The sequence below is a fragment of the Halichoerus grypus genome, chromosome 1, assembly GCF_964656455.1.
Source record: "Halichoerus grypus chromosome 1, mHalGry1.hap1.1, whole genome shotgun sequence".
Taxonomy (NCBI): Eukaryota; Metazoa; Chordata; class Mammalia; order Carnivora; family Phocidae; genus Halichoerus; species Halichoerus grypus.
In genome coordinates this window covers 112,045,564-112,066,633 of record NC_135712.1, presented here as the reverse complement: position 1 = coordinate 112,066,633, position 21,070 = coordinate 112,045,564, and the positions used below count along the sequence as shown (strand labels likewise).

General features: G+C 36.5%; 1 protein-coding gene across 1 annotated transcript in view; it reads left to right on the top strand.

Annotated features, from left to right (window-relative positions):
- CPB1 (carboxypeptidase B1) overlaps positions 1-21,070 on the top strand; it is a 34,054-nt gene that overhangs the window by 5,109 nt on the left and 7,875 nt on the right. The window contains exons 3-9 of the mRNA XM_036115631.2: positions 2,186-2,310; positions 10,495-10,594; positions 10,682-10,783; positions 11,628-11,729; positions 14,390-14,500; positions 14,590-14,680; positions 15,339-15,541. Coding sequence (XP_035971524.1) covers positions 2,186-2,310; positions 10,495-10,594; positions 10,682-10,783; positions 11,628-11,729; positions 14,390-14,500; positions 14,590-14,680; positions 15,339-15,541 — 834 coding nt within the window. The remainder of the gene's footprint in view (positions 1-2,185; positions 2,311-10,494; positions 10,595-10,681; positions 10,784-11,627; positions 11,730-14,389; positions 14,501-14,589; positions 14,681-15,338; positions 15,542-21,070) is intronic.

The window sequence follows — 21,070 nt, the reverse complement described above, 5'->3', positions numbered from 1 at the left end:
CCTATAGAGAACTCTAGGAAAGGGGCAAATCACACACCTTAGAATTATCCCACCTGAGAAATGAGGGAATTGGAGTATTTAGACATCCACTTTCCAGGCTCACTGGTTGAGCACTTCTCTGGAAAGAGTTTTCTTTGCCACCTCCTGCCTGCTGCAAGCTGTTAGCTTGGCTTTTTACAGTTCTAGGGGAAAGAGCTTTCAAACACAGAGATGCAGATCTTGGCAGTGGGGAGTCCCCTGAGTACACTGAAGGTCCCAGCATTATGTATGGGTGGGTCACTGTCAAGTTGCCTACAGATGCTTGGAGGACTTTATGTGCTTTACCAACTCTAAACCTCTGTCTCTATAATAAAGATACACATCCCTGTCCCATCCCACCTTGGAATGATAAGTATTTATTAGATACACAAATTCAGAGTTAACTTTTAAAAATATGCTTTCTCCCATAACGTGCTTGTCTTCAGTGTCCTTCTCTTTACAGTGTTGGCTAACTAGAACTCATCACCAGCCCCTCACCTTCTCTGTTCTTATCATGACATGTCTTTACATTTCCCCCACTAACTTTTTTTTTTTTTTTTTTTAAAGATTTTATTTATTTGAGAGAGAGAGAATGAGAGAGAGCGAGTACATGAGAGGGGGGAGGGTCAGAGGGAGAAGCAGACTCCCTGCCGAGCAGGGAGCCCGATGCGGGACTCGATCCAGGGACTCCAGGATCATGACCTGAGCCGAAGGCAGTCGCTTAACCAACTGAGCCACCCAGGCGCCCTCCCCCACTAACTTTTAACCTTTCATCTTTATCCGCTCATCTATGATTCACTAGATCACAATGTGTAGCCAATCCTTATTAAATCATCAATACTATCTCCTTTCAACACCTTAGCGACAACCAAGCTCACATTTTTCTTCTGGAATTCCTTCTGATATTGTCCCAATGTCCCTGCATCCTACTGCCCTGACATTCCCTATGGTCCTGACTCATGACTCAGCACCCACCAGACATCTACAGTGGTCTGAGGATTACCAGGACAAGATACAGGTTATTGGATTCTCCACAGGCAAGTGCATCTGAAATTGAGTCATCTTAATATCTTATCTAACTAGTTTCTATTAAATGACCTCTAAATCTTGCCTAAACTCCCTTCTAAGTTTCCAAGCAATGGTCCGAAATATCACCTGTCACACCTCCAGCCTGAGACTAGCTCATAAACACCTACACGGGGAATGGGTGAGACACAGGAGCAGAGAAAGACACACTGTCAGGCTCACCTCAAGCTTGTAGGACTTTCCTCTGCTCAAGGAAGAAACAAGAAATCAGAAACCTGAGAGAGGCAACACACCCTTGGTTAATGTTTTTCCATGGAAAAAGGAGATTTGAAATCACACATCCACAAAGAAAAACATTAGAATTATCAAATATGTTATTCTGTTATTTTTGTGCATAATTTTCTCCAAAATCTCCCCCATAAGGACAGAAGCTATGTTTGATTCGCTCACTAGTGTATTCCTAGTCTCAGGCATAAAGCCTAGCACATAGTAGGTCCTTAATAACAGCTGATGAATAACTGAACAAGTGAAAATGTCTGGATCTTTGAGAGCATTTTGTTTCTGGCCATGATGCCAAGATGACCACTGGGGAAAGATGCATCTTCCTTTCCAATATATCTTCCACAGGTCAGAAATGTAGATCCTGGTTCTTCACATTACTGTGAGTGCTGAGTTCCAAGTACAAATTAATAAAACAAATCAACTAAAAGGTAAAAAGGAAAGCTCAGTTTCTTTCTATTAAATTTTGTGGCTCTAGTTAATTCATCATCATTCATTCAGCACATTTATCCATTACCACAAACACTGCTATCACAATAAGCAATTGCTCCAGAAAATCAATAAATAGAAAAAGAACCATTATAGAATACTGCAATTAACTAGCATTATGGGAAATAATTATATGTTCTTCATGCTTGATGATAATCAATTAAGGCCATGTATGTATGTGTAAACACTTTTACTGACATCTAACTGCTTGGTCCCAACTCTTGTTCACTCAAAGGAGACATTTTTAAGAGATTTCATGGATAATTTGAGTTTGAAAATAACTCAATGGAGTAGAGTAATAGTGTGCTTGCTGATGATAATTTACCCACTGAATTATAGGTGTCAAATACAATATATCTTACTCCTTATTCAGATTGACTTCTGGAAACCAGATTCTGTCACACAAATCAAACCTCACAGTACAGTTGACTTTCGTGTAAAAGCAGAAGATATTTTCACTGTGGAAGATTTTCTGGAGCGGAATGAACTACAATATGAGTAAGTTTATGTTTTATAGTTATTAAAATTCTCTCCCATATATGCTCTCATCTGAGCCTCTGAATAACCCTGGGAAAGTAAAAGTAAGACCAAGACCATGGCTTCCCTAAAGCCCCACAAATAGGTCATGGCAAAACTGGCCCTAGATTCCAAATCTTAAGACTTTAAGCCTGGTAGGTATTTTGTTTAGTTCTTATTCCAATAAAAAATTGGTTTTGACTCGTTCTTGAACCCCAATTCAGCAAGATATCTGACCTGCTACTGGTTTACAAATGATATATAGACTATAGGCCAAACCAATGAACACTCTGTTATCAGCTAGACACAGTTTTAGTCCCAAATAATATCAAGTCTTCTTTCCAAGTGAGCAGCCAGACCTATTATGAGCTATAAGGACTCCTCATGCTCCTAATTTTTTGTGTGTGCACACCAGACTCAATCAGTATTTATTTCAACTTAACCAATTATTCATATATTTTCTTATCATTTGATTTTTTTTCATCATGATAAGTGCACTCTTAAATCTCCATCCCTTATTTCCTCCACTCCCCCACCTATCTTCCCTCTGGTAATCATCAGTTTGTTCTCTACAGTTAAGAGTCTGTTTTTTGGGTTGTCTCTCTCTCTCTCTTTTTCCTTTGTTTGTTTGTTTTGTTTCTTAAATTCCACATATGGTACTTGTCTTTCTCTGACTGACTTATTTTGCTTAGCATTATACTCTCATACTCTATCCATGTTGTTGCAAATGGCAAAATTTTATTCTTTTTTATGGCTGAGTAATATTCCATTGTATATATATGCCACATCTTCTATATCCATTCATCTATGGATGGACACTTCGGCTGTTTCCATAATCTGGCTATTTTAAATAACGCTGCAATAAATGTAGAGGTACATGTATCCCTTTGAACTAGTGTTTTTGTATTTTGGGGGTAAATACCCAGTAGTGTAATTCCTGAATCATAGAGTAGTTCTATTTTTAATTTTTTGAGGAACCTCCATACTGTTTTCCACAATGGCTGCACCAATTTGCATTCCCACCAACAGGGCAAGCAGGTTCCTTTTTCTCCACATCCTCGCCAATACTTATTGTTTCTTATGTTTTTGATTTTAGCCATTCTGATAGATGTTAAGTGATATCTCATTGTAGTTTTGATTGCATTTCCCTGATGATGAGTGATGTTGAGCATTTTTTCATGTGTCTGTTGTCCATCTAGATATCTTCTTTGGAGAAATGTCTGTTCACGTCTTCTGCCCATCTTTTAATTGGATTATTTGCTTTTTCAGTATTCAGTTGTATCAGAGTTCTTTATATACTTTGGATACTAGCCCTTTATCGGATATGTCATTTGCAAATATCTTCTCCCATTCCATAGGCTGCCTTTTAGTTTTGTTATTTCCTTCACTGTGCAGAAACTTTTGATTTTGATATAGTCCCAATAGTTTATTTTTGTTTTTATTTCCCTTGCCTCAGGAGACATAGCTAGAGAAATGTTGCTACAGCTGATGTCAGAGAGATTACTGCCTAAGCTCTCCTCCAGGATTTCTATGCTTTTGGGTCTCACACTAGATCTTTAATCCATTTTGAGTTTATTCTTGTGTATGGTGAAAGAAAGTGATCTAGTTTCATTCTTTTGCATTAGCTGTCCAGTTTTCCCAATACCATTTGTTGAAGAGACTGTTTTTTCCCATTGTATATCCATTCTTCTTTTGTCAAAGACTAATTGACCATATAATTGTGGGTTTATTTCTAGGTTTTCTGTTATAATCCATTGATCTATGTGTCTATTTTTATGCCAGTACCATACTGTTTTAATATAACTTGAAATCTGGAATTGTGATACTTCCAGTTTTGTTTTTCTTCCTCATACTCCTTTAGATTAAGGACAAGATTAGGGTCAGACTGAATGGTTCTTCTGTCCTTTTACCCCCCACAACCCCACCACTATTTCTAATGGTAGAAGTCATGGAAAGAAGGACTAAAAGAAAGGAAAGTGATTCCCCAAAGGCCTAGAACAGAATTGGCTAAGCTGATCACCCCATGTCTCCTCTCCCCAAATACCACACTGGTCCATGTAAGCCTTTTCAGATGAGAGTGTCTTCCTAAGTAGAAGCAGTTGTCCATTGTTGATCCAACAAATAGATAATAAGTGCCTACATATACCAAGCACCAAAAAAGATAGATATGGCCCCAATCCCTTCAGAGGAAAACAGACTTTAAACAAAGAATTGCAAAACTGTGTAACAGATGTCAAGAAGAGTAAAGAGCTAGAGATACAGGGGAATTGACCAGCTCTAGGCAATCAGGGAAGGCCACCGGAGGAAATGAGGCTTCAGCTGAGAACTTAAAGATGAGCCAGCGTTAGCCAAAGAAAAGAAAAAAATCATACTCTAGGCAGAGAACAGACTATATGGTAAGCTTAGAACTAGGAGAGACCATGCTAACCTGGAGGCATTTGCACTAGAGGTAAGAAAGAAATGAGGTTTTTCTTTCAAAACAGAGTTCTTCCTCCAGGGAGTGGATCAGTAAGAAGCAAAGAGGCAGGGTCAAGCTCCAGTGCTGAACATTCAAATGTTTATCCAACAACACCCCACCACAAGCTCAAGTCTTCATTATATTTTGAGTAAATGTAACTGAAAAATTTTTAAGAGATTTTCTCTTGTTTTTCACATCTTAAAAATAACAAATAGTATTTATGCTAGTGAAGATGTCAGAATTGTTACCTAGAAAGTCTGTACCTCATCAGGCGAAGTGGTACAACATAACACAAGTAAATGCTCTGGGAAAAAGACGGGCCAGATTCAAATCCTGGCTCTGCAACTTCCTAAATGTGTGACCTTAGATAATTTGCTTAATTTTTCTGAACCTCAGTTTCCTTAGCCATAATATGAATATATAATGCCTCTCTCAAAGGACTGTGAAGATGAACTAAAACAATACGTAAATAAATTGCAACTGATATTACTATTGCTATGGTCTACTATTGTACAAAGAGGGAAATGATACATTTCTTAAAGGTCAACAGCAATTATTTTTTTAACCCCATTATCATGCTTCATATAGCTTAGCTATCTGCTTCTGCCTGAGGAAGTGTCAAAATGTGATCTTAAGAATTGACTGTCTTTTTAAAGCAAAGATATAACACAGTTAAGTTTCAAAATTTGATTAAGATTCATGTCTGTGACTTTTTGCTCTTCTTTTTACACTAGGAAGAATTTCTAAAATCCTAGCCTTTAAGAGCCTTCAGTAATATTTTTTTAATGACAGTTTCTTTATAATTCTTTGAGAAAAATAAAAGGGTGATCAGAGACCATAAGCTAACCCTAGCTACTTAAATGATGTCCTAATTCTACCTATATCGTAAAGCAGTAAACTGGCTTCTAATCGCATATCAATCTCCCTTTATCAGGTGGAAAATTCACATCCTTTTTTAGTGGATAAACTTTTTGGGAATTGGGTATGAATGTAGTCTCATCTAGAACATGGGATATTCCCTGAGAGCTAAGCTCTTGCTAATTTTTGCTTCTCTGTTCACTGCTCAGCACACATGTAGCCTACAATTTTCTAAATATTAAATAATAATAAGTCCCTAGAAATCCTGGAGAAGCACACTAGCAATATCCTTGCTGGGGCTGTAAGCAGTCCTTGTGCATCCCACTATTACCTCATATGGTAACTAATTTGTATTTAGACAGTTTCCTGCCGGCAAGAATTTGTAGTAGTGTTTATATCCAACAGGAACCATCTACTGCACAAGTTCCACCAAAATAGCTTTGCAGATTTTTCCATGGTTCCATCCCTCTTCACCAAGACTTGTATCACTTTGGCAGCTTTAACCAGTTTCTGAGTTACCATGGGAAAAAATTCAGAATGTGTGCACCAAGAAAAATAACTGTATTTTTATGCTTATGCTGCACCCTTAGATACAGAAAGACTAGGAACTGGATGGTGCAAATCTCCAACTTACTGTTCTGAAGCCGTTAACAGACCTCTTGGTAGACAGGCTTTCACAGAATACCTTCCTACAAATTGCAGGAAGGTTGTCTTTGCCATATGCTATCCAGGGAGAGACTGATTATTACTAATATAACTTCCTATAACATTATTTTTCTGTGTATTTCAGATTAAGACAGGAACGTGTCCTTGGATAGCAATGGGTACATAACAGTCTTCTTCACTAGCAATGGTCATGTAGTAGAGGAACTAACCAAATACTCCTTTTTCAACAATCTATAAGGGGGGAAAAAGTGAGTCATGCCTCTCCTTCTCAGACATTCTCTTTGTTGTTTTGTTGGGAGTCCCTGTTATCTAATTCGCTTGCATGTTTATAAAAAAGAAGTTGGGGAGCACTATTAAAAGGAACATATAAAAGTATAAAATAGTGTACACGCTTCTGTATTTTCGAGCTGTAATGCAGTCCCTATTACATTAAGAGGCATTGTTTTAATCTCCTAGAATAGAAGCTCATTATTTAGTAATAATATTTGTAATATAGCTAAAGTAGTGCTTTGTCCTAAATCTAATAAAATCAAATAATCACAAGGCTAGAAAGGATCATTTGAGGTCAATCCCCCGCCTTCAGGCAAAAGTCAGCACCACATTTCAACCACATTCTTTTTTTTTTTAATTTTATCTTATTATGTTATGTTAATCACCATACATGACCTCATTAGTTTTTTATTATGTTATGTTAATCACCATACATGACATCATTAGTTTTTGATGTAGTGTTCCATGATTCATTGTTTGTGTATAACACCCAGTGCTCCATTCAACCTCATTCTGATGCTCTTTTGCAACTTACTAGAGGGTACTTTTACTCCTGGGTGTCATCTTAAATTTAACAGGTTTTTTTTATGCTTCTTTGTCCTAATTATTGATGTAAAGGTTTAATAGTTAACATAGTAATAACTCTTTAACAGAATGTCTCATCTAACTACCAAACAAAACACTAATCCGTACATAGTCACTGATTCTCCTAAATTATGTGAATTTGAGTATTAGGTGCAGAGAAAGGATAGCAATATTCTGTGGATGGTCTATTGCCCCCTCTACTCAGAGCCTGTTCCTGATAGATCAGAGCTTCCCATGGTTATGGTCTTAGATCCAGTTGTCTATCGAAGGTCTTGAAGCTGTGGAATGCCTGGGAGCATTTAAGTGATGATTTCTTTTCTCTGGGGACCCACTAACAAGCCATGTGACCTAGGTGATATTGTACTTGCTCACTGACAATGAAAAATCTTATTAAAGAGAAAGTTGATATCATTTACCATTTTCTCTTGGAGTTCTAGTTCAAGAAAAGTTCAGCCAGAAAAGTTCATCCTTGTTACACAGCATTTGTTCTTTCAAACTGATGATTTTGGAATATAGCTGTTTTGTTTAAGATTTTGGCCAGTCGAATTTACAACGACGTGGATGGAACAGGAGGGTATTATGCTGAGCGAAATAAGTCAATCAGAGAAAGACATGTATCATATGATCTCACTGATATGAGGAATTCTTAACCTCAGGAAACAAACTGAGGGTTGCTGGAGTGGTTGGGGGTGGGAGGGATGGGGTGGCTGGGTGACAGACATTGGGGAGGGTATGTGCTATGGTGAGCACTGTGAATTGTGTAAGACTGTTGAATCACAGACCTGTACCTCTGAAACAAATAATACATTATATGTTAAAAAAAAAAAGAAGAAGATAGTAGGAAGGGTAAAATGAAGGGGGAGAAATCGGAGGGGGAGACAAACCATGAGAGACTATGGACTCTGAGAAACAAACTGAGGGTTCTAGAGGGGAGGGGGGTGGGGGGATGGGTTAGCCTGGTGATGGGTATTAAAGAGGGCACGTATTGAATGGAGCACTGAGTGTTATACGCAAACAATGAATCATGGAACACTACATCAAAAACTAATGATGTAATGTATGGTGATTAACATAACATAATAAAATTAAAAAAAAAAAAAGATTTTGGCCCGTCAATTTTTTTTGTTTTTAGGTTTTTGTTTTGCTTATTTTGCTTTAGTTTTTTTTGTTTTTAGTTTTTATGAATGTTATATTTGAAAATCATTTTTCTAAACTATCTATTTTAGGTGTTTCCTGGAGTTTATGAAGTTTATGGTAACCAGAAATTTCAGTTTAAATTTTTTTCATAAACCTTGAAAGACAACTATAACCAAGGCCTACAGATTTGAGTCAAGTCACTGCATTTTAGAACTGAAAAGGACATTTAATACCAGCTAATCAAATACTCCATTCTAAAAATTACAAAAGTAAGGCCCAGAGATTAAATGATTTTTCTGAAGCCAATTTACAAGTTAGGCAAAACTATGACCCCTGACCTTTTGATTCCTAATTCTGGATTTCTTCTTCTGTCCTATCCCCTAACAATCCAATTAGGGTGTTGAATATAATTATAGCACTTACTATAATCATTGTTACAGTAACAATGCTAACTGAAGCAGGCAGAATGGTGGTCCTGCCCAAAATGTCTACATCCCAATCCCCAGAATACCTGAATATGGCACATTGCATGGCAAAGAGGAGTTAGGTTTGAAGATGGAATTAAGGTTGCTAAGCAGCTGAACTTAAAATAGGTAGATTATCCTAGATTGTCCGTAGGTCCAACATGACCACAGGGTCCTTACAAGTGGTAGAGGGAGGCAGAAGATAGGGTCAGAGTGATGTGACATGCAAAGGACTTAAGCTGCTGTTGCCGGCTTTAAAGTTAAAAGAGACAGGCAAAGAGCCAAGGAATGTGGGAAGCCTCTAGGAGCAGGAAAGGGCAGGGAATCAGATTCTCCCCTAGAGCTTCTAGAAAGAAACACATCCCTGTTGACACCCTGATTTTAGCCCACTGAGACCCGTGTTGGACTTCTAACCTACAGAATTGTAAAATAATAAATTCATGTTGTTTTACACCACCACATTTGTGGTAATTTACAGCAGCCATAGCAACTAATACACCAACAAAGTACTAATGGCTGCTCAAGGAGAAATTTTCTTTCCACAAGCTAAATTTTTTAATCTGCTCCTTTTCCCTTTATTTTTAATACCACCTTAAGTCAGTTAAGACCTTAAGATAGTATTTGCCTCTTGCTAGGAAGAAAATATCATTTAGTATTAATTTATTGCCTTTTCCATAAACAGACACAAGTTCGTTCCCAAGTTAACCAAATGAAGGAGAGACCAGGAGGGAGGTTCAGAGGATGTCCCTGACATACTTCATCAGAATGCCCTTGGGGCAGCCACAGGAGAAGTAGACTTTTTGATGTGTGGCTGCAACTCTCTGTGTGCAGATAAAAACATTTCAAGGCTTGACTGTGGATAATAGAAGTTTCTGAAAACTAGCTTCTGCCCATAATATTCACAATGCTGTGATCAAGGACATTAATGTTCATAAAATTTTATCCTTTCAGAACATACTTTCCATTCAACAGTAGCAAAGACAAATGAAGTCACACGTGTCCACACCTTCTGGCCTGCCTTTTATAATAGAAACTTTCACCTGAACAATCATTTATAGAAATAAGCAGGCCTCAAAGGTCTGTCACCAATTTTCATACTGCCTTGCTTCAGAACCATTCTTTGATTACTTTAAACCAGCCAAAAGACAAGCAAGCAGAAACTAGTTCTTTAAACCCAGCATTTTTTGCCTAATGAATGTTTAGTTTATTAATATTTCTGAATTTCCACCTTTCAAGATATTTTTCTCAAAACCTAGATAAAGGCCCTCAAATGACCAACTGTCCCAGTTTACCTGGGACTGACTGGTTCCTGGGACATGAGACATGTCATGGGACATTTAGTGCTAAAACCAGGAAAGTCCTGAGGAAGTAAGTCCACAGATAGGGCTCAAGTGCATACTTTTGTGTGGTAGCCCAAGGCCCAAGGCCCTGTTCCAGAATGCCCCAGGTACCAGAGGAAACCATTTTCTGAATTTAGGGTCCAAGGACACTTAAATATGTCAAGTTTAGGCTGAGAAAGGGCCTGCCTTGCTTGCACTCTCCAGTGATATATTCACTCTTTGTGATGAGCAGCTCAGGTTGAAGGGCATCAGGAACACTCAGAGGACACATGTGACTCCATGGAGAATGTATTGCAGGATTTACTGAAGCAGTGACTCTGGTTTTTTGCGTATGTTCACTGGGAAATACTCTTACGTTCACAGGAGCACTTCCTTTGGTTTATTACAGGGTATTGATAAGCAACCTGAGATCTGTGCTGGAAGGTCAGTTTGACAGCCAGGTCCGTGCAACTGGACACAGTTACAAGAAGTACAACAACTGGGAAACGGTATGATGTGCACATGACTTAGACAGACATTGCTGTGGGAACTGAACTAAGAACGGCACATTAATCCACAAATGGTTGCATTGGTAGATAGAGGCGTGGACTCAACAAGTCACCAGTGAGAATCCAGGCCTCATCTCTCGCAGTGCCATCGGAACCACATTTGAAGGACGCACTATGTACCTCCTCAAGGTAATCCTTTTTACCCATGACCTTGCCATGTCTGAGGGCTTTAAATCAATGAATTCTAACACATTAACATCTGTTTCACAGACATGCTCATCCCAAACATTGTTATAACTCTTTCCCTGCCTATATGCCCCAGGGAATCAAACAGATTCCCCAGCTTCTTTTATCATACGTGGATTTTTGAATCATTATTTTGATTTATTCAAAAGGAAAATGCAGTAAAATAAGAGAAGTCCTATAAATTTAACCACATTCCTGTAAGCAATGTAAATGATCACCTACCTTGATGAAATTCTTCTCTCCCAGATGTTGTTTGCAAATCCATTTCCTAAAGAGGTTCATAAACTTCACGTCTATCAGACAACATTACAGAGCGTATCAACGATTTGTTTCTGTCATCCTCTAATGCCATTTTTGTCGTGTAATTCTAATGAAGAAAATAAAAAGACAAGGAGTAAGTGGGAGAGAAGGAAAAATTCTTACAAGATTAGCAACAATCATGATTACTTCTAATTACTCATCCAGTTGTCTTGGTCATGTCACCTAATAATAGCAGCTGAAAATAACCTCCACGTGAGTACAATTAAGCAGGGTAATCAGCATCTTCTGAAAATATGAGCTTGTCAAGCTTAATAAAAATAATAAACAGCCATGTAAGCCTTCATCTCAAACATTGTGTCTAGAGGCAAGAACATACTGTGCTAGTATTATGTTTTAATTTAATCATGGGATATATCTCTTGCTGCTGTCAAGTTTCACCTGTTGAATCCAACGCCCAGACGGGTAGTGAATGTTAACCCCTGACTGTGATGAATCACAATTTCCCTTTTCCTTTTGTTTGCAATAGGTTGGCAAAGCTGGACCAAATAAGCCTGCCATTTTCATGGATTGTGGTTTCCATGCCAGAGAATGGATTTCCCCTGCATTTTGCCAATGGTTTGTGAGAGAGGTCAGTATGTAGAATCATTTTTGGCCAAGGGAAGCAGAAAGTATTTTATTTAAATCAATTTCTTATAATCTAGCTATAATAAAAGAGAATAACAACACAGAAAAACCTCGTAATTCCCCAAGTTCCCATTTTTGGGTATTAGCTTCAACTTTCCCCAAGAGACCTTTATGAGGTAAGATTTTAAAACAGTTACCAAATTGTATTTATTTATATTTGACTCATCTGAACTTTATCACCCACCTTCGGTGGAGAGGCTAACCAGCAGTATAAATGATAGATCATTTAAAAGTTAAAGATTGTGGATAAGCCACTAGCTTGATCATTATCTCCTAAAAAATAATCATTGTATACTTCAGAAAAAAAACAATACATAGCAGTCCCTACTGTAAATGATACTGTTTTTCATTCCTTATAATTCTAATGATAAGATAAATGTGAAAGCCCTTTAGCTGAAGTTTTTAAATATCCATGAGCCCATATTGATATAGATAAATTATTCAATTAATAAATTAAAAAATGAGAAGGAACAACTCTTTCTTAAAGAAGAATTACAACTAATGGATGTATAAAGAATGAACAAACTAGAAAATTATCAGAACACCACAGTAATAATCATTTCACGAAAACCTATGTATGTATGCAAATATTATTGAGTAAAAGTTTAGACAAATCGAATATTTGCAGTCTCAAAGTATCCCCCCCAAAAAAAAATATGTATTACTTAACAAAGGCAAAGTTTACAGCGGAGAAACTTAGCAGAAACTACTTAACCAAGTGATCAAGATTAACATCACCGGTAACATCACCAGCATTAAGACATAATCAGTATCATGTACCCCCTGATATTATGTACTAAAAAGACACACCGTCTGTATGGTATTTTTCCTCAAAATTCATAACCTTCCTCTAATCATAAAAAAAAATATTGAGACAAACCCAAATTGAGGGACCTTCTGCAAAGTAACCAGACCAGTATTCTTCAACTGTGTCAAAGTCATAAGAGACAAGGAAAGACTGAGGAACTCTCATAGATAAGAGGAGACTAAGGAGACATGACAACCAGTGCAATGTGGGGTTGTGTACTGAATCCTAGAACAGAAAAAGGATAATAGTGGAAAACTGGTGAACTCTAAATAAAACCTATAGTTTAACTTATATTATTGTACCAGTGTTAATTCCTTCACTTTGATCACTGTACCATGGCTAAGTAAGATGATAACATTAGGGGAAGCTAAGTGAAGAATATATAGGAACTCCTTGTAATTGCAACTCTTCTCTAAGTCTAAAATTACTTCAAAATTAGAAGTTTAAAATATTGAGGTACTTTTAAAATATAAGCACATTATTATATACAATATACTGTATTTTGTGTGAAACACTTCTGTATCTCTTTGTCATGGTCTTGGTTTCTAGACACGTTATGTATCCAATTATAACCATTTAACTTCAATGGATATCTCACCATCTGCCCTCTAGAAGGAAAAAACTTTTTTTTAAGATTTTATTTATTTATTTGACAGAGAGAGAGATAGTGAGAGCAGGAACACAAGCAGGGGGAGTGGGAGAGGGAGAAGCAGGCTTCCCGCCAGGCAGGGAGCCCGATGTGGGGCTCGATCCCAGGACCCTGGGATCATGACCTGAGCCGAAGGCAGACGTTTAACGACTGAGCCACCCAGGCACCCCAGGAAAAAACTTTTATCACTACTTTGGTTATCTCCAAGATTAGACCATGGTCTAATGGTTCTATAGCTCCTCCAGCCTAAAAATCACTTATTTTATCATGTATTATTGTAATAAATATACATGTATAGAGTCACAAAAAGTATATAAAAACTATTAATACATAGAAGACTTAAATATTTTAAAATCTATTCAAGAAAGCCTAGGAAAGAATTGAATTTACGTTTAATATGATCCTGGGGCTGAGGAACTATGACTAAGAGAACATAATAAATGAGCATGAAGTCCTTCATTCATAGAGAAATGTCCACAATACTTAGTAGGGAGAACTAGTCTCTTAACAGGGTTCCCTACTCAATACAGAGGAGTAAGAAAGATACCTTCACATTATGCAGCCTGGAGCCTTGGTGAGAGCCACCCAAAATCCATCAGTGTGAGCTCACTTCATAATGGGAGGCTTTCTCATTCTTCTTCCTTATTGGACAGTCTCTCTAGTGAGACCATCTATAGGCGGCTTCACAAAACTTAAATAAATTTCTAGATGATATTAGAAACATGCACAGCCATCCATAGATATACCTTACTTACTAAGAATAGGTCTTACCCTCATATCCTACTCACTTTGGAAAACAATTATTGCAGTACTATTGCAAAATAAGTGAATATATGTATGTTTCTTAAACGTCTATAATTTTATTAAATCTTTGTTCATCTTTAAAGTAAAAAGTTAAATAAATAATTATGTGAGTTATATATGGATATAATAGAATATCCTGGAAACAGAGAAGAATTAAAAACAACTATTTTAACCAAAACTATGGGTAATATTTTGCTAACTGCCTTTTAAATATTAATAATGTCTACCTCAATAGGGGACATGGCTTTCATTACCAAAGTCAATATTCAACCAGTTTATGTAAATTTAAGTAGCATCACGCATTCTATTTTTCCATGACATTCTCTTCCTAATTCATACATAGGCTATTCGCACCTATGGACATGAGATCCACATGACAGAACTTCTCAACAAGTTAGACTTTTATGTCTTGCCTGTGCTCAATATCGATGGCTACATCTACACCTGGACCAAGGTATATGAACCAATATTGAGAGAGGTTGATGAAATTAAAACCAACCCACTTTCTTTTATACTTGGCCTAACCACATAATCCACTTTCAGAACCGAATGTGGAGAAAGACCCGCTCCACCCAGGCTGGAACTACCTGCACTGGCACAGACCCCAATAGAAATTTTGATGCTGGTTGGTGCAGTAAGTATCTGGCTGACCATTTTGCAAGCATCTGTTGAAAAGCACAGGAGGAAAAATAACACAGGAAAACACAACAGTGTCCAAAACAAGAAAAAATGTAAAGTTTTATATTTTAGAATTCTAACTTTCTGAAAGCACAGACCATAAACAGTTTATTTATTCACTCAAAAAAATGTATTGTGTGCTCTATTGTGCTCTCAGCTGTGTTAGATGCTAGACACACAAGACTGAGCGATCCAGACATAATCCTCCTACTTCAAAATGTATAATCCAGAGGACACAGTCATTAAACAATTATTTAAATGAAATGGTGATATAATTCTAATTTTGTGATTCAACTCTCAGAAAATGATTACAATAATAAGGAAATTTCTCACGGATATTAGTTTGTCCCCTACTTATTAATCGTTTTTACACTATATTGATCTCATTGTATATTACTACACAGGGACACACTGATGACTTTTATCCCATTAGCTTAAAAACATACCACCCTAATCTTGTGACTAAATGCATGCATGCTTTATAATATATACATACATTATCATAAGGACTTCTGTGAAAACAGCTTATTTTTCACTTTCTAATTTGAAAGTTTGAAACATGCCTTGTGATAACTTCAGTAGGTGACCATTCCATTAACAACCTGTTTTTCTAGAAATGGGAGCTTCTCAAAACCCCTGTGATGAAACTTACTGTGGACCTGCTGCAGAATCCGAAAGAGAGACAAAGGCTCTGGCTAATTTCATCCGCAGCAACCTCTCTTCCATCAAAGCATATCTGACAATCCACTCATACTCCCAAATGATGCTCTACCCTTACTCCTATGATTATAAACTCACAAAGAACAATGCTGAGTTGGTAAGTAGTCATGGTAGTAAATATGGTATTTCACTGGTGAGAATTTTTAAATCCTATTTCTGAGAAAAAATTATAAGAACAATTTCTAAAGATTCCATTATTAATTTTTGATAGTAGAAGCAAAAAAAAACTTACTACAGACTTACAAGGAATCTGGAATTGGCTAGATAAATTAGCTTTTTAAAAGAGATAGGATTTTGACACAAGAAACCGTTCCCAACATGTTAAACTGGTTTAGTCACTAATCTTCAAAATGACAATAGGTACACTTATTCCTGCTTCACCACAATACTAACTCACATGATGATTTCAGATGCATCTGGGATAATCAACAAAGTAGCTTCATCTCACACACAATTAGAAAGTCATTTTTGTCAAGTTGCTTTGAGCTGGATTTGACATAGGCAGAAGCATGGCAGATGTCATTAGGAATTTGGCCCATTTGGTTGATACTGGGTTAAGTGATAAGATCCTAAAATTGCTTATTTCACTATTTGATTAGGTGAGACACAGAAATAAAGCAATCAATGAACAAATTATATGAATGGGTCCTTACTAGATACAATGCAAAAAAATTTAAGTATCCATGACTAAAAATACTACCAATCTTATTAGAGAATCATGATATAATCACATGAAAAGTTAAATAAAATAAGAGTTTTATGACATTCAAATTAACAAATACTACATATCAATCATAATTTTTTTAAATCAGTAGGTTTGAACCCTTCAAACAATATTTTTTTTTCCTAACTTATGATACATCTGGCTGCCAGAAGTTGGGATCAGTGATCTAAAAGAACAAGTGTAAGATTTAAAGCATTTGAGTTATGCCAAAAAAAAAAAAAAAAAAAAAAAGGTGTCCCACTTAGACAATGACATAGATATTTGGCTTACCTAAATGCATAAATTTGAAGACCCAATAACTTTAACAACTGGAAATTGTTGTTTTATACTTTCAGTCTTTCAGAGACCAAATAAAATGTGTAATGCTATAAATATTTTGTGAAGAGCAAAACAGAAAAATAACTCAGCCTCTTAGAAAATTGATATCTAATAGTTAGCCAGGTCCTTCTCATTTAAAAAAAAAAAAAAAATGCTATTGCTTCCCATTTTCCTTATCCAGAGCCAAAAAAACAAAGGAAAACATCATTAGTTGGAACCTTTAACTATTTCAGTTTTCCAATTATGCTCCATCTGTTAAATGTTCCCAGTGGGTGCTCACAGTCCAGCCATCCCAGAGATGGGTGTGGTCAGCTCCTCATTTCAATCCCAGATTTCAGTCCCAGAGGAGAGAAGGTGGAGCTATGTTGTTTGCTTTATTCATGTGAATGTGTTTAAATTGTACCACATCAGAAAAGAAAAAGACAAAGCCATAATAACTAAGCACTAATGAGTTAATAAGTAAAATATTAAAACTAAGATTATAAACCATATTAAGTGTAACAATAATATATACAGTTTGCTTAATATAACTAGTTTAAAACACAAATTCTAAAAGACAAAAGCTAACAGAAAAACAAAGTGTTCTCTGGAAATGAGCTGCTTCACAAAGTTTCAATACCTTTTCCTATTTGGGGAATAAGTTAATTCTAATTAACAAAGAAGTGGAATAAAGAGAATTATATCACAATAAAATATTCATAATCTATTCTCAACAAAAGCACAAACCATAAAATAATCTTATCTTGGATGTTTAATTTTGTATTCACAAAACTAATAAATTCAAGAAGTACCTGCTACTTCTTATCCTTTCCAAGCATGATAAGATAGGTGGCTAAACTGCAAAATTTAATTGCACTTATATCACATTAATTGATTTAAAGTTACTTTAATTTCCAATAATTTTTTCCTATGATTAAGCTTTTGCTTAACATCTTAAAAGAAATATTTAAATCCCACTAGTGAAATCTAAGGTGAATATTAATTTGATTAGTCGATTCATTGGGAATCTGAATTTAGTTCAGCACCCCAAAGCAACTTAAATCTTTTGAATAACTAGAGATCCTTTCAATCTTTTTATTTTGCATAATTCCAATTCACTTACTTCCTAAGCACATTTTGCTGGAACAATTCATAACTGTAGTGTTAATGAGCATATATATACATATATATATATATCCAAAAGAGAATTTGAGTCTCTCATAAAGAAAAATATTGGCTTTTCATGGTTTTTATTTGTAATGAGAATATTAAGAAAAAAAAGTAAAAGTCTTGATCTAGGCATGATAAATGTTCCATCCAAATCTAATGCTTCTACATGAATTTTCAACTAGAAAAATGTGACCCTGCTGTAGAAAACTAAAGGTAAGAAAAGATTTATAAGATGCATTCTTGGCATACCACATTATGGATAACTCAGAATTTCTTAAAGTAATGCTAAGTGGGCTTTGTCTTACCCAGAATTCAGTGCATAGATGTAGATATGATTCTTATTTATCTTTACACTTACAAAACTTGTAAGATTATATTTGCAGCAAAAAAAAAAAAAAAATGCTTCAAGGAGACTAAGACTCTAAACTGAAGGAAATGATTCTGTACTTCTATTAGCATTCTCAGACCAAATTTAGGACATACATAGCAATCTTTGATATCTGAGTCATGATAAAAATATATGTGGCTTCATTTCTGAAAGATCTTACATGTAGATTGCCTGAAATTATTCATATCATGAGACAACCTTTAGTGGGAAGAAAGGCAGAGATGAGAATGCAAAAGACCAATGAAGTTAAAGAACAGAAGAAGTAATAGCATGGATTATAAAGAAAGCTACCAAAAAATATATCTACAGCAGATCAGTAAAAAGTATGAAAGATCATAAAAATACCTTACAAAAATAATGCTTTTCAGTTTGCTAACTGCTTTTACACATACTGTATTATTTAAAGAAAGAATACAAAGTATGCTGTGAGTTTCCAAGGCTTCATACGCCTTCTAGTTCCTCAGTGTTGACTTCTTCAGTATGAAGCTATCACTATCTTCACAGGAAGTTTTAAGGCCCACAAAAAGAATATACTTTACATTTTCAAAATTCTGAGGGATAATGAAATATTGAATTATATGACCTCTTGATGGTCAGAGTAAGTCTCCTCTTATTAAGGCAACTTAATTGAAAAGGTTCCCAAACCTATCCATATCTTCACATTTATTGAGCATGGAAGAAGGTCCAAATCTTTGGTCTGCCTTGCCCCAAAAAAGGCCTATGTGGCACTGTTAATAATAATAATTATTATTATTATCATAATACCATTTCTAAGTCCAAAAGCAAGAATGCAGAATAATAACTGGTCAACTAAGTATCTTGACCCATTCCCCAGACTGACCAAATTGGAAGCTGATATGCATTCCACTCACACCACATTTCTACATTAGAAGCACAGAACTTTACAGCTGGAAATCTTGGAATTTCTCTGGTTCTCCTTTCTCATTTTCCAGCTGAAACAATGAAGGCTTGGCTAAGCCAACACAGTAATACAGGCAGCCTTGGGCCCAGACCTATTGGATCCTGAAGAATTTCCTAGACTGCCCCAATTTCCAAAGACACCCACACATATTTGTGTGGCCATGTTCTATGCTGGTACCCCATGTAGCCGTTTTGCAGAACATTCATCAAATAGTCTTTCATCCCACAGATACCTTACTACCTCTGTCCCTGGACATTGCTAAGGATTTGCTCTGGTCAGCTGAGATGCCTAACTTCTCAGGTAGTAGCCAGTCTTCATGATTCTGGCCCTATGCTTTCATGGCCATATATTCACTAACCAGGAGAAAGATGACAGTCTTTCTGAAAAATTTTTAAACTTGACCAAAAGATAAGAATCCATTTCTAAAACCTAACACCTTCCAGTCCAGTGGCACCTCCCTACCTCTTAATTAAAATTTGAGTTAATGAGCCACCAAGATAGAAATCCACTGCTCCACCCAAGCATGTGAGCATAAAGCAAGACCATGATTAGAGAGAAACATAAAAATCAGAGGGAAGAAACGTTGTGATTAGAAGGTGGATAATTGCAGGGCCATGTGCACACCCAATCACAGCTGTCCCCATGTCCCTGCCTAATAACAAGAATAACAAGGCCATAGGCCCGCTGTCAAGCAGGCTACCAGCAGCTAAGGTAGATAGGACCTGAGGCACAAAATAGCCACGACAGGTATTTTCTCCGAATTTTTAAATTTCACTTATAATATTAAAAAAAATCAGATGGCAACTGCAGAATTTATTTAATTAGAGAAACTGGTTGTTGATTTATCACTATACATTTTAAGAGACTTCTTGGCCTGTTAAAATTCTCCTACAGAGGCCTGGTCAGAACACAGCTCATCAGACAATTACCAGAAATTTCACTGAGTACCTATTAAGTGCTCAGCATAAACCATGGTTTTTGCTATTAAGATAGGATCTTCTTGAAATGATAAGACTCAGATATCAGAAACCATAGAAGAGAAGTACAGAATTTAGAGTTTCAAACTAAGCACAGTGGTAGGAATTTAGGGCAGGAAAATGGTAATATGTAACGAGGCTAGTCAGTGAAGGTTATAGAAAGAAGAAACCTCATTTATTCTGGGCCTTGAAGGATGGGCAGGATTTGGGCAACAGAGGACAGAAGAGTGCATTTTAGGCAGAGAAAAGAGCCAACAAATGTCCAACAATAGGATTGAAAAATAGCCTGTTTCCAGTGTTCCTTGTGAAGAAAGAGTGGAAGTGAGGTAATGAGATTACCGAGAGACTTAAATGTCACAATGAGTCCTGTGTCATAGCAGGCCCTGGAGCCAGAAACCTGGTAAATGGGATTGCAAATATAGGACTCCCAGTTAGATGTGAATTTCAGATAAACAATAAATAATATTTAGTGTAACTATTTTCCAAATATTGCAGACTTATACTGAAAAAGTATTCACTGTTTATCTGAAATTTACATTTAACTAGGTATGCTGTATTTTTGGCGAAGTCTGGCAACCCTGCTAGTAGAGGGTATTTTAGCAGCATTGACCTAACAGCAGTGTTTAAGAGACACTTGCACTATCATCAGCAAAGAAGATAGGCATTCAGAGCACCTTCGAAATGAGTTGTCTTCCTTTTTAATTCTTTCTCCAAAATACACTCATGTTTACCCTAATTATGTCTTTTACCTCATTTCTTTCAAACTCATTTTGCCCTCTCCCCTACACCTAGGAGACATTTGGCAATGTTAGAGAGACATTTTTGGTTGTTGTAACTGTGGGAGTACTATAGGCATCTAGTTAGTGGGTAGAGGCCAGAGGATGCTGATAAACATTCTACAATGCACAGGACAGCCCCCACGACAAAGAATTCTCCAGCCCACATGTCAAGAGTGCCAAGGTTGAGAAACCCTGCTTTAAGCTAAGATAAGAGCAGAGTCACATTCCTGGCTAAAGGCCCCTGGCTTTCACCCTCCTCACAAATAGTTTACAATGTTCTACAAATCTGACATGCAAGAGATCCAGTACATTCCCATTATATAGCATTTATTTTTAATATTTTTAATATTTATTTGGAAGAAGTACCAC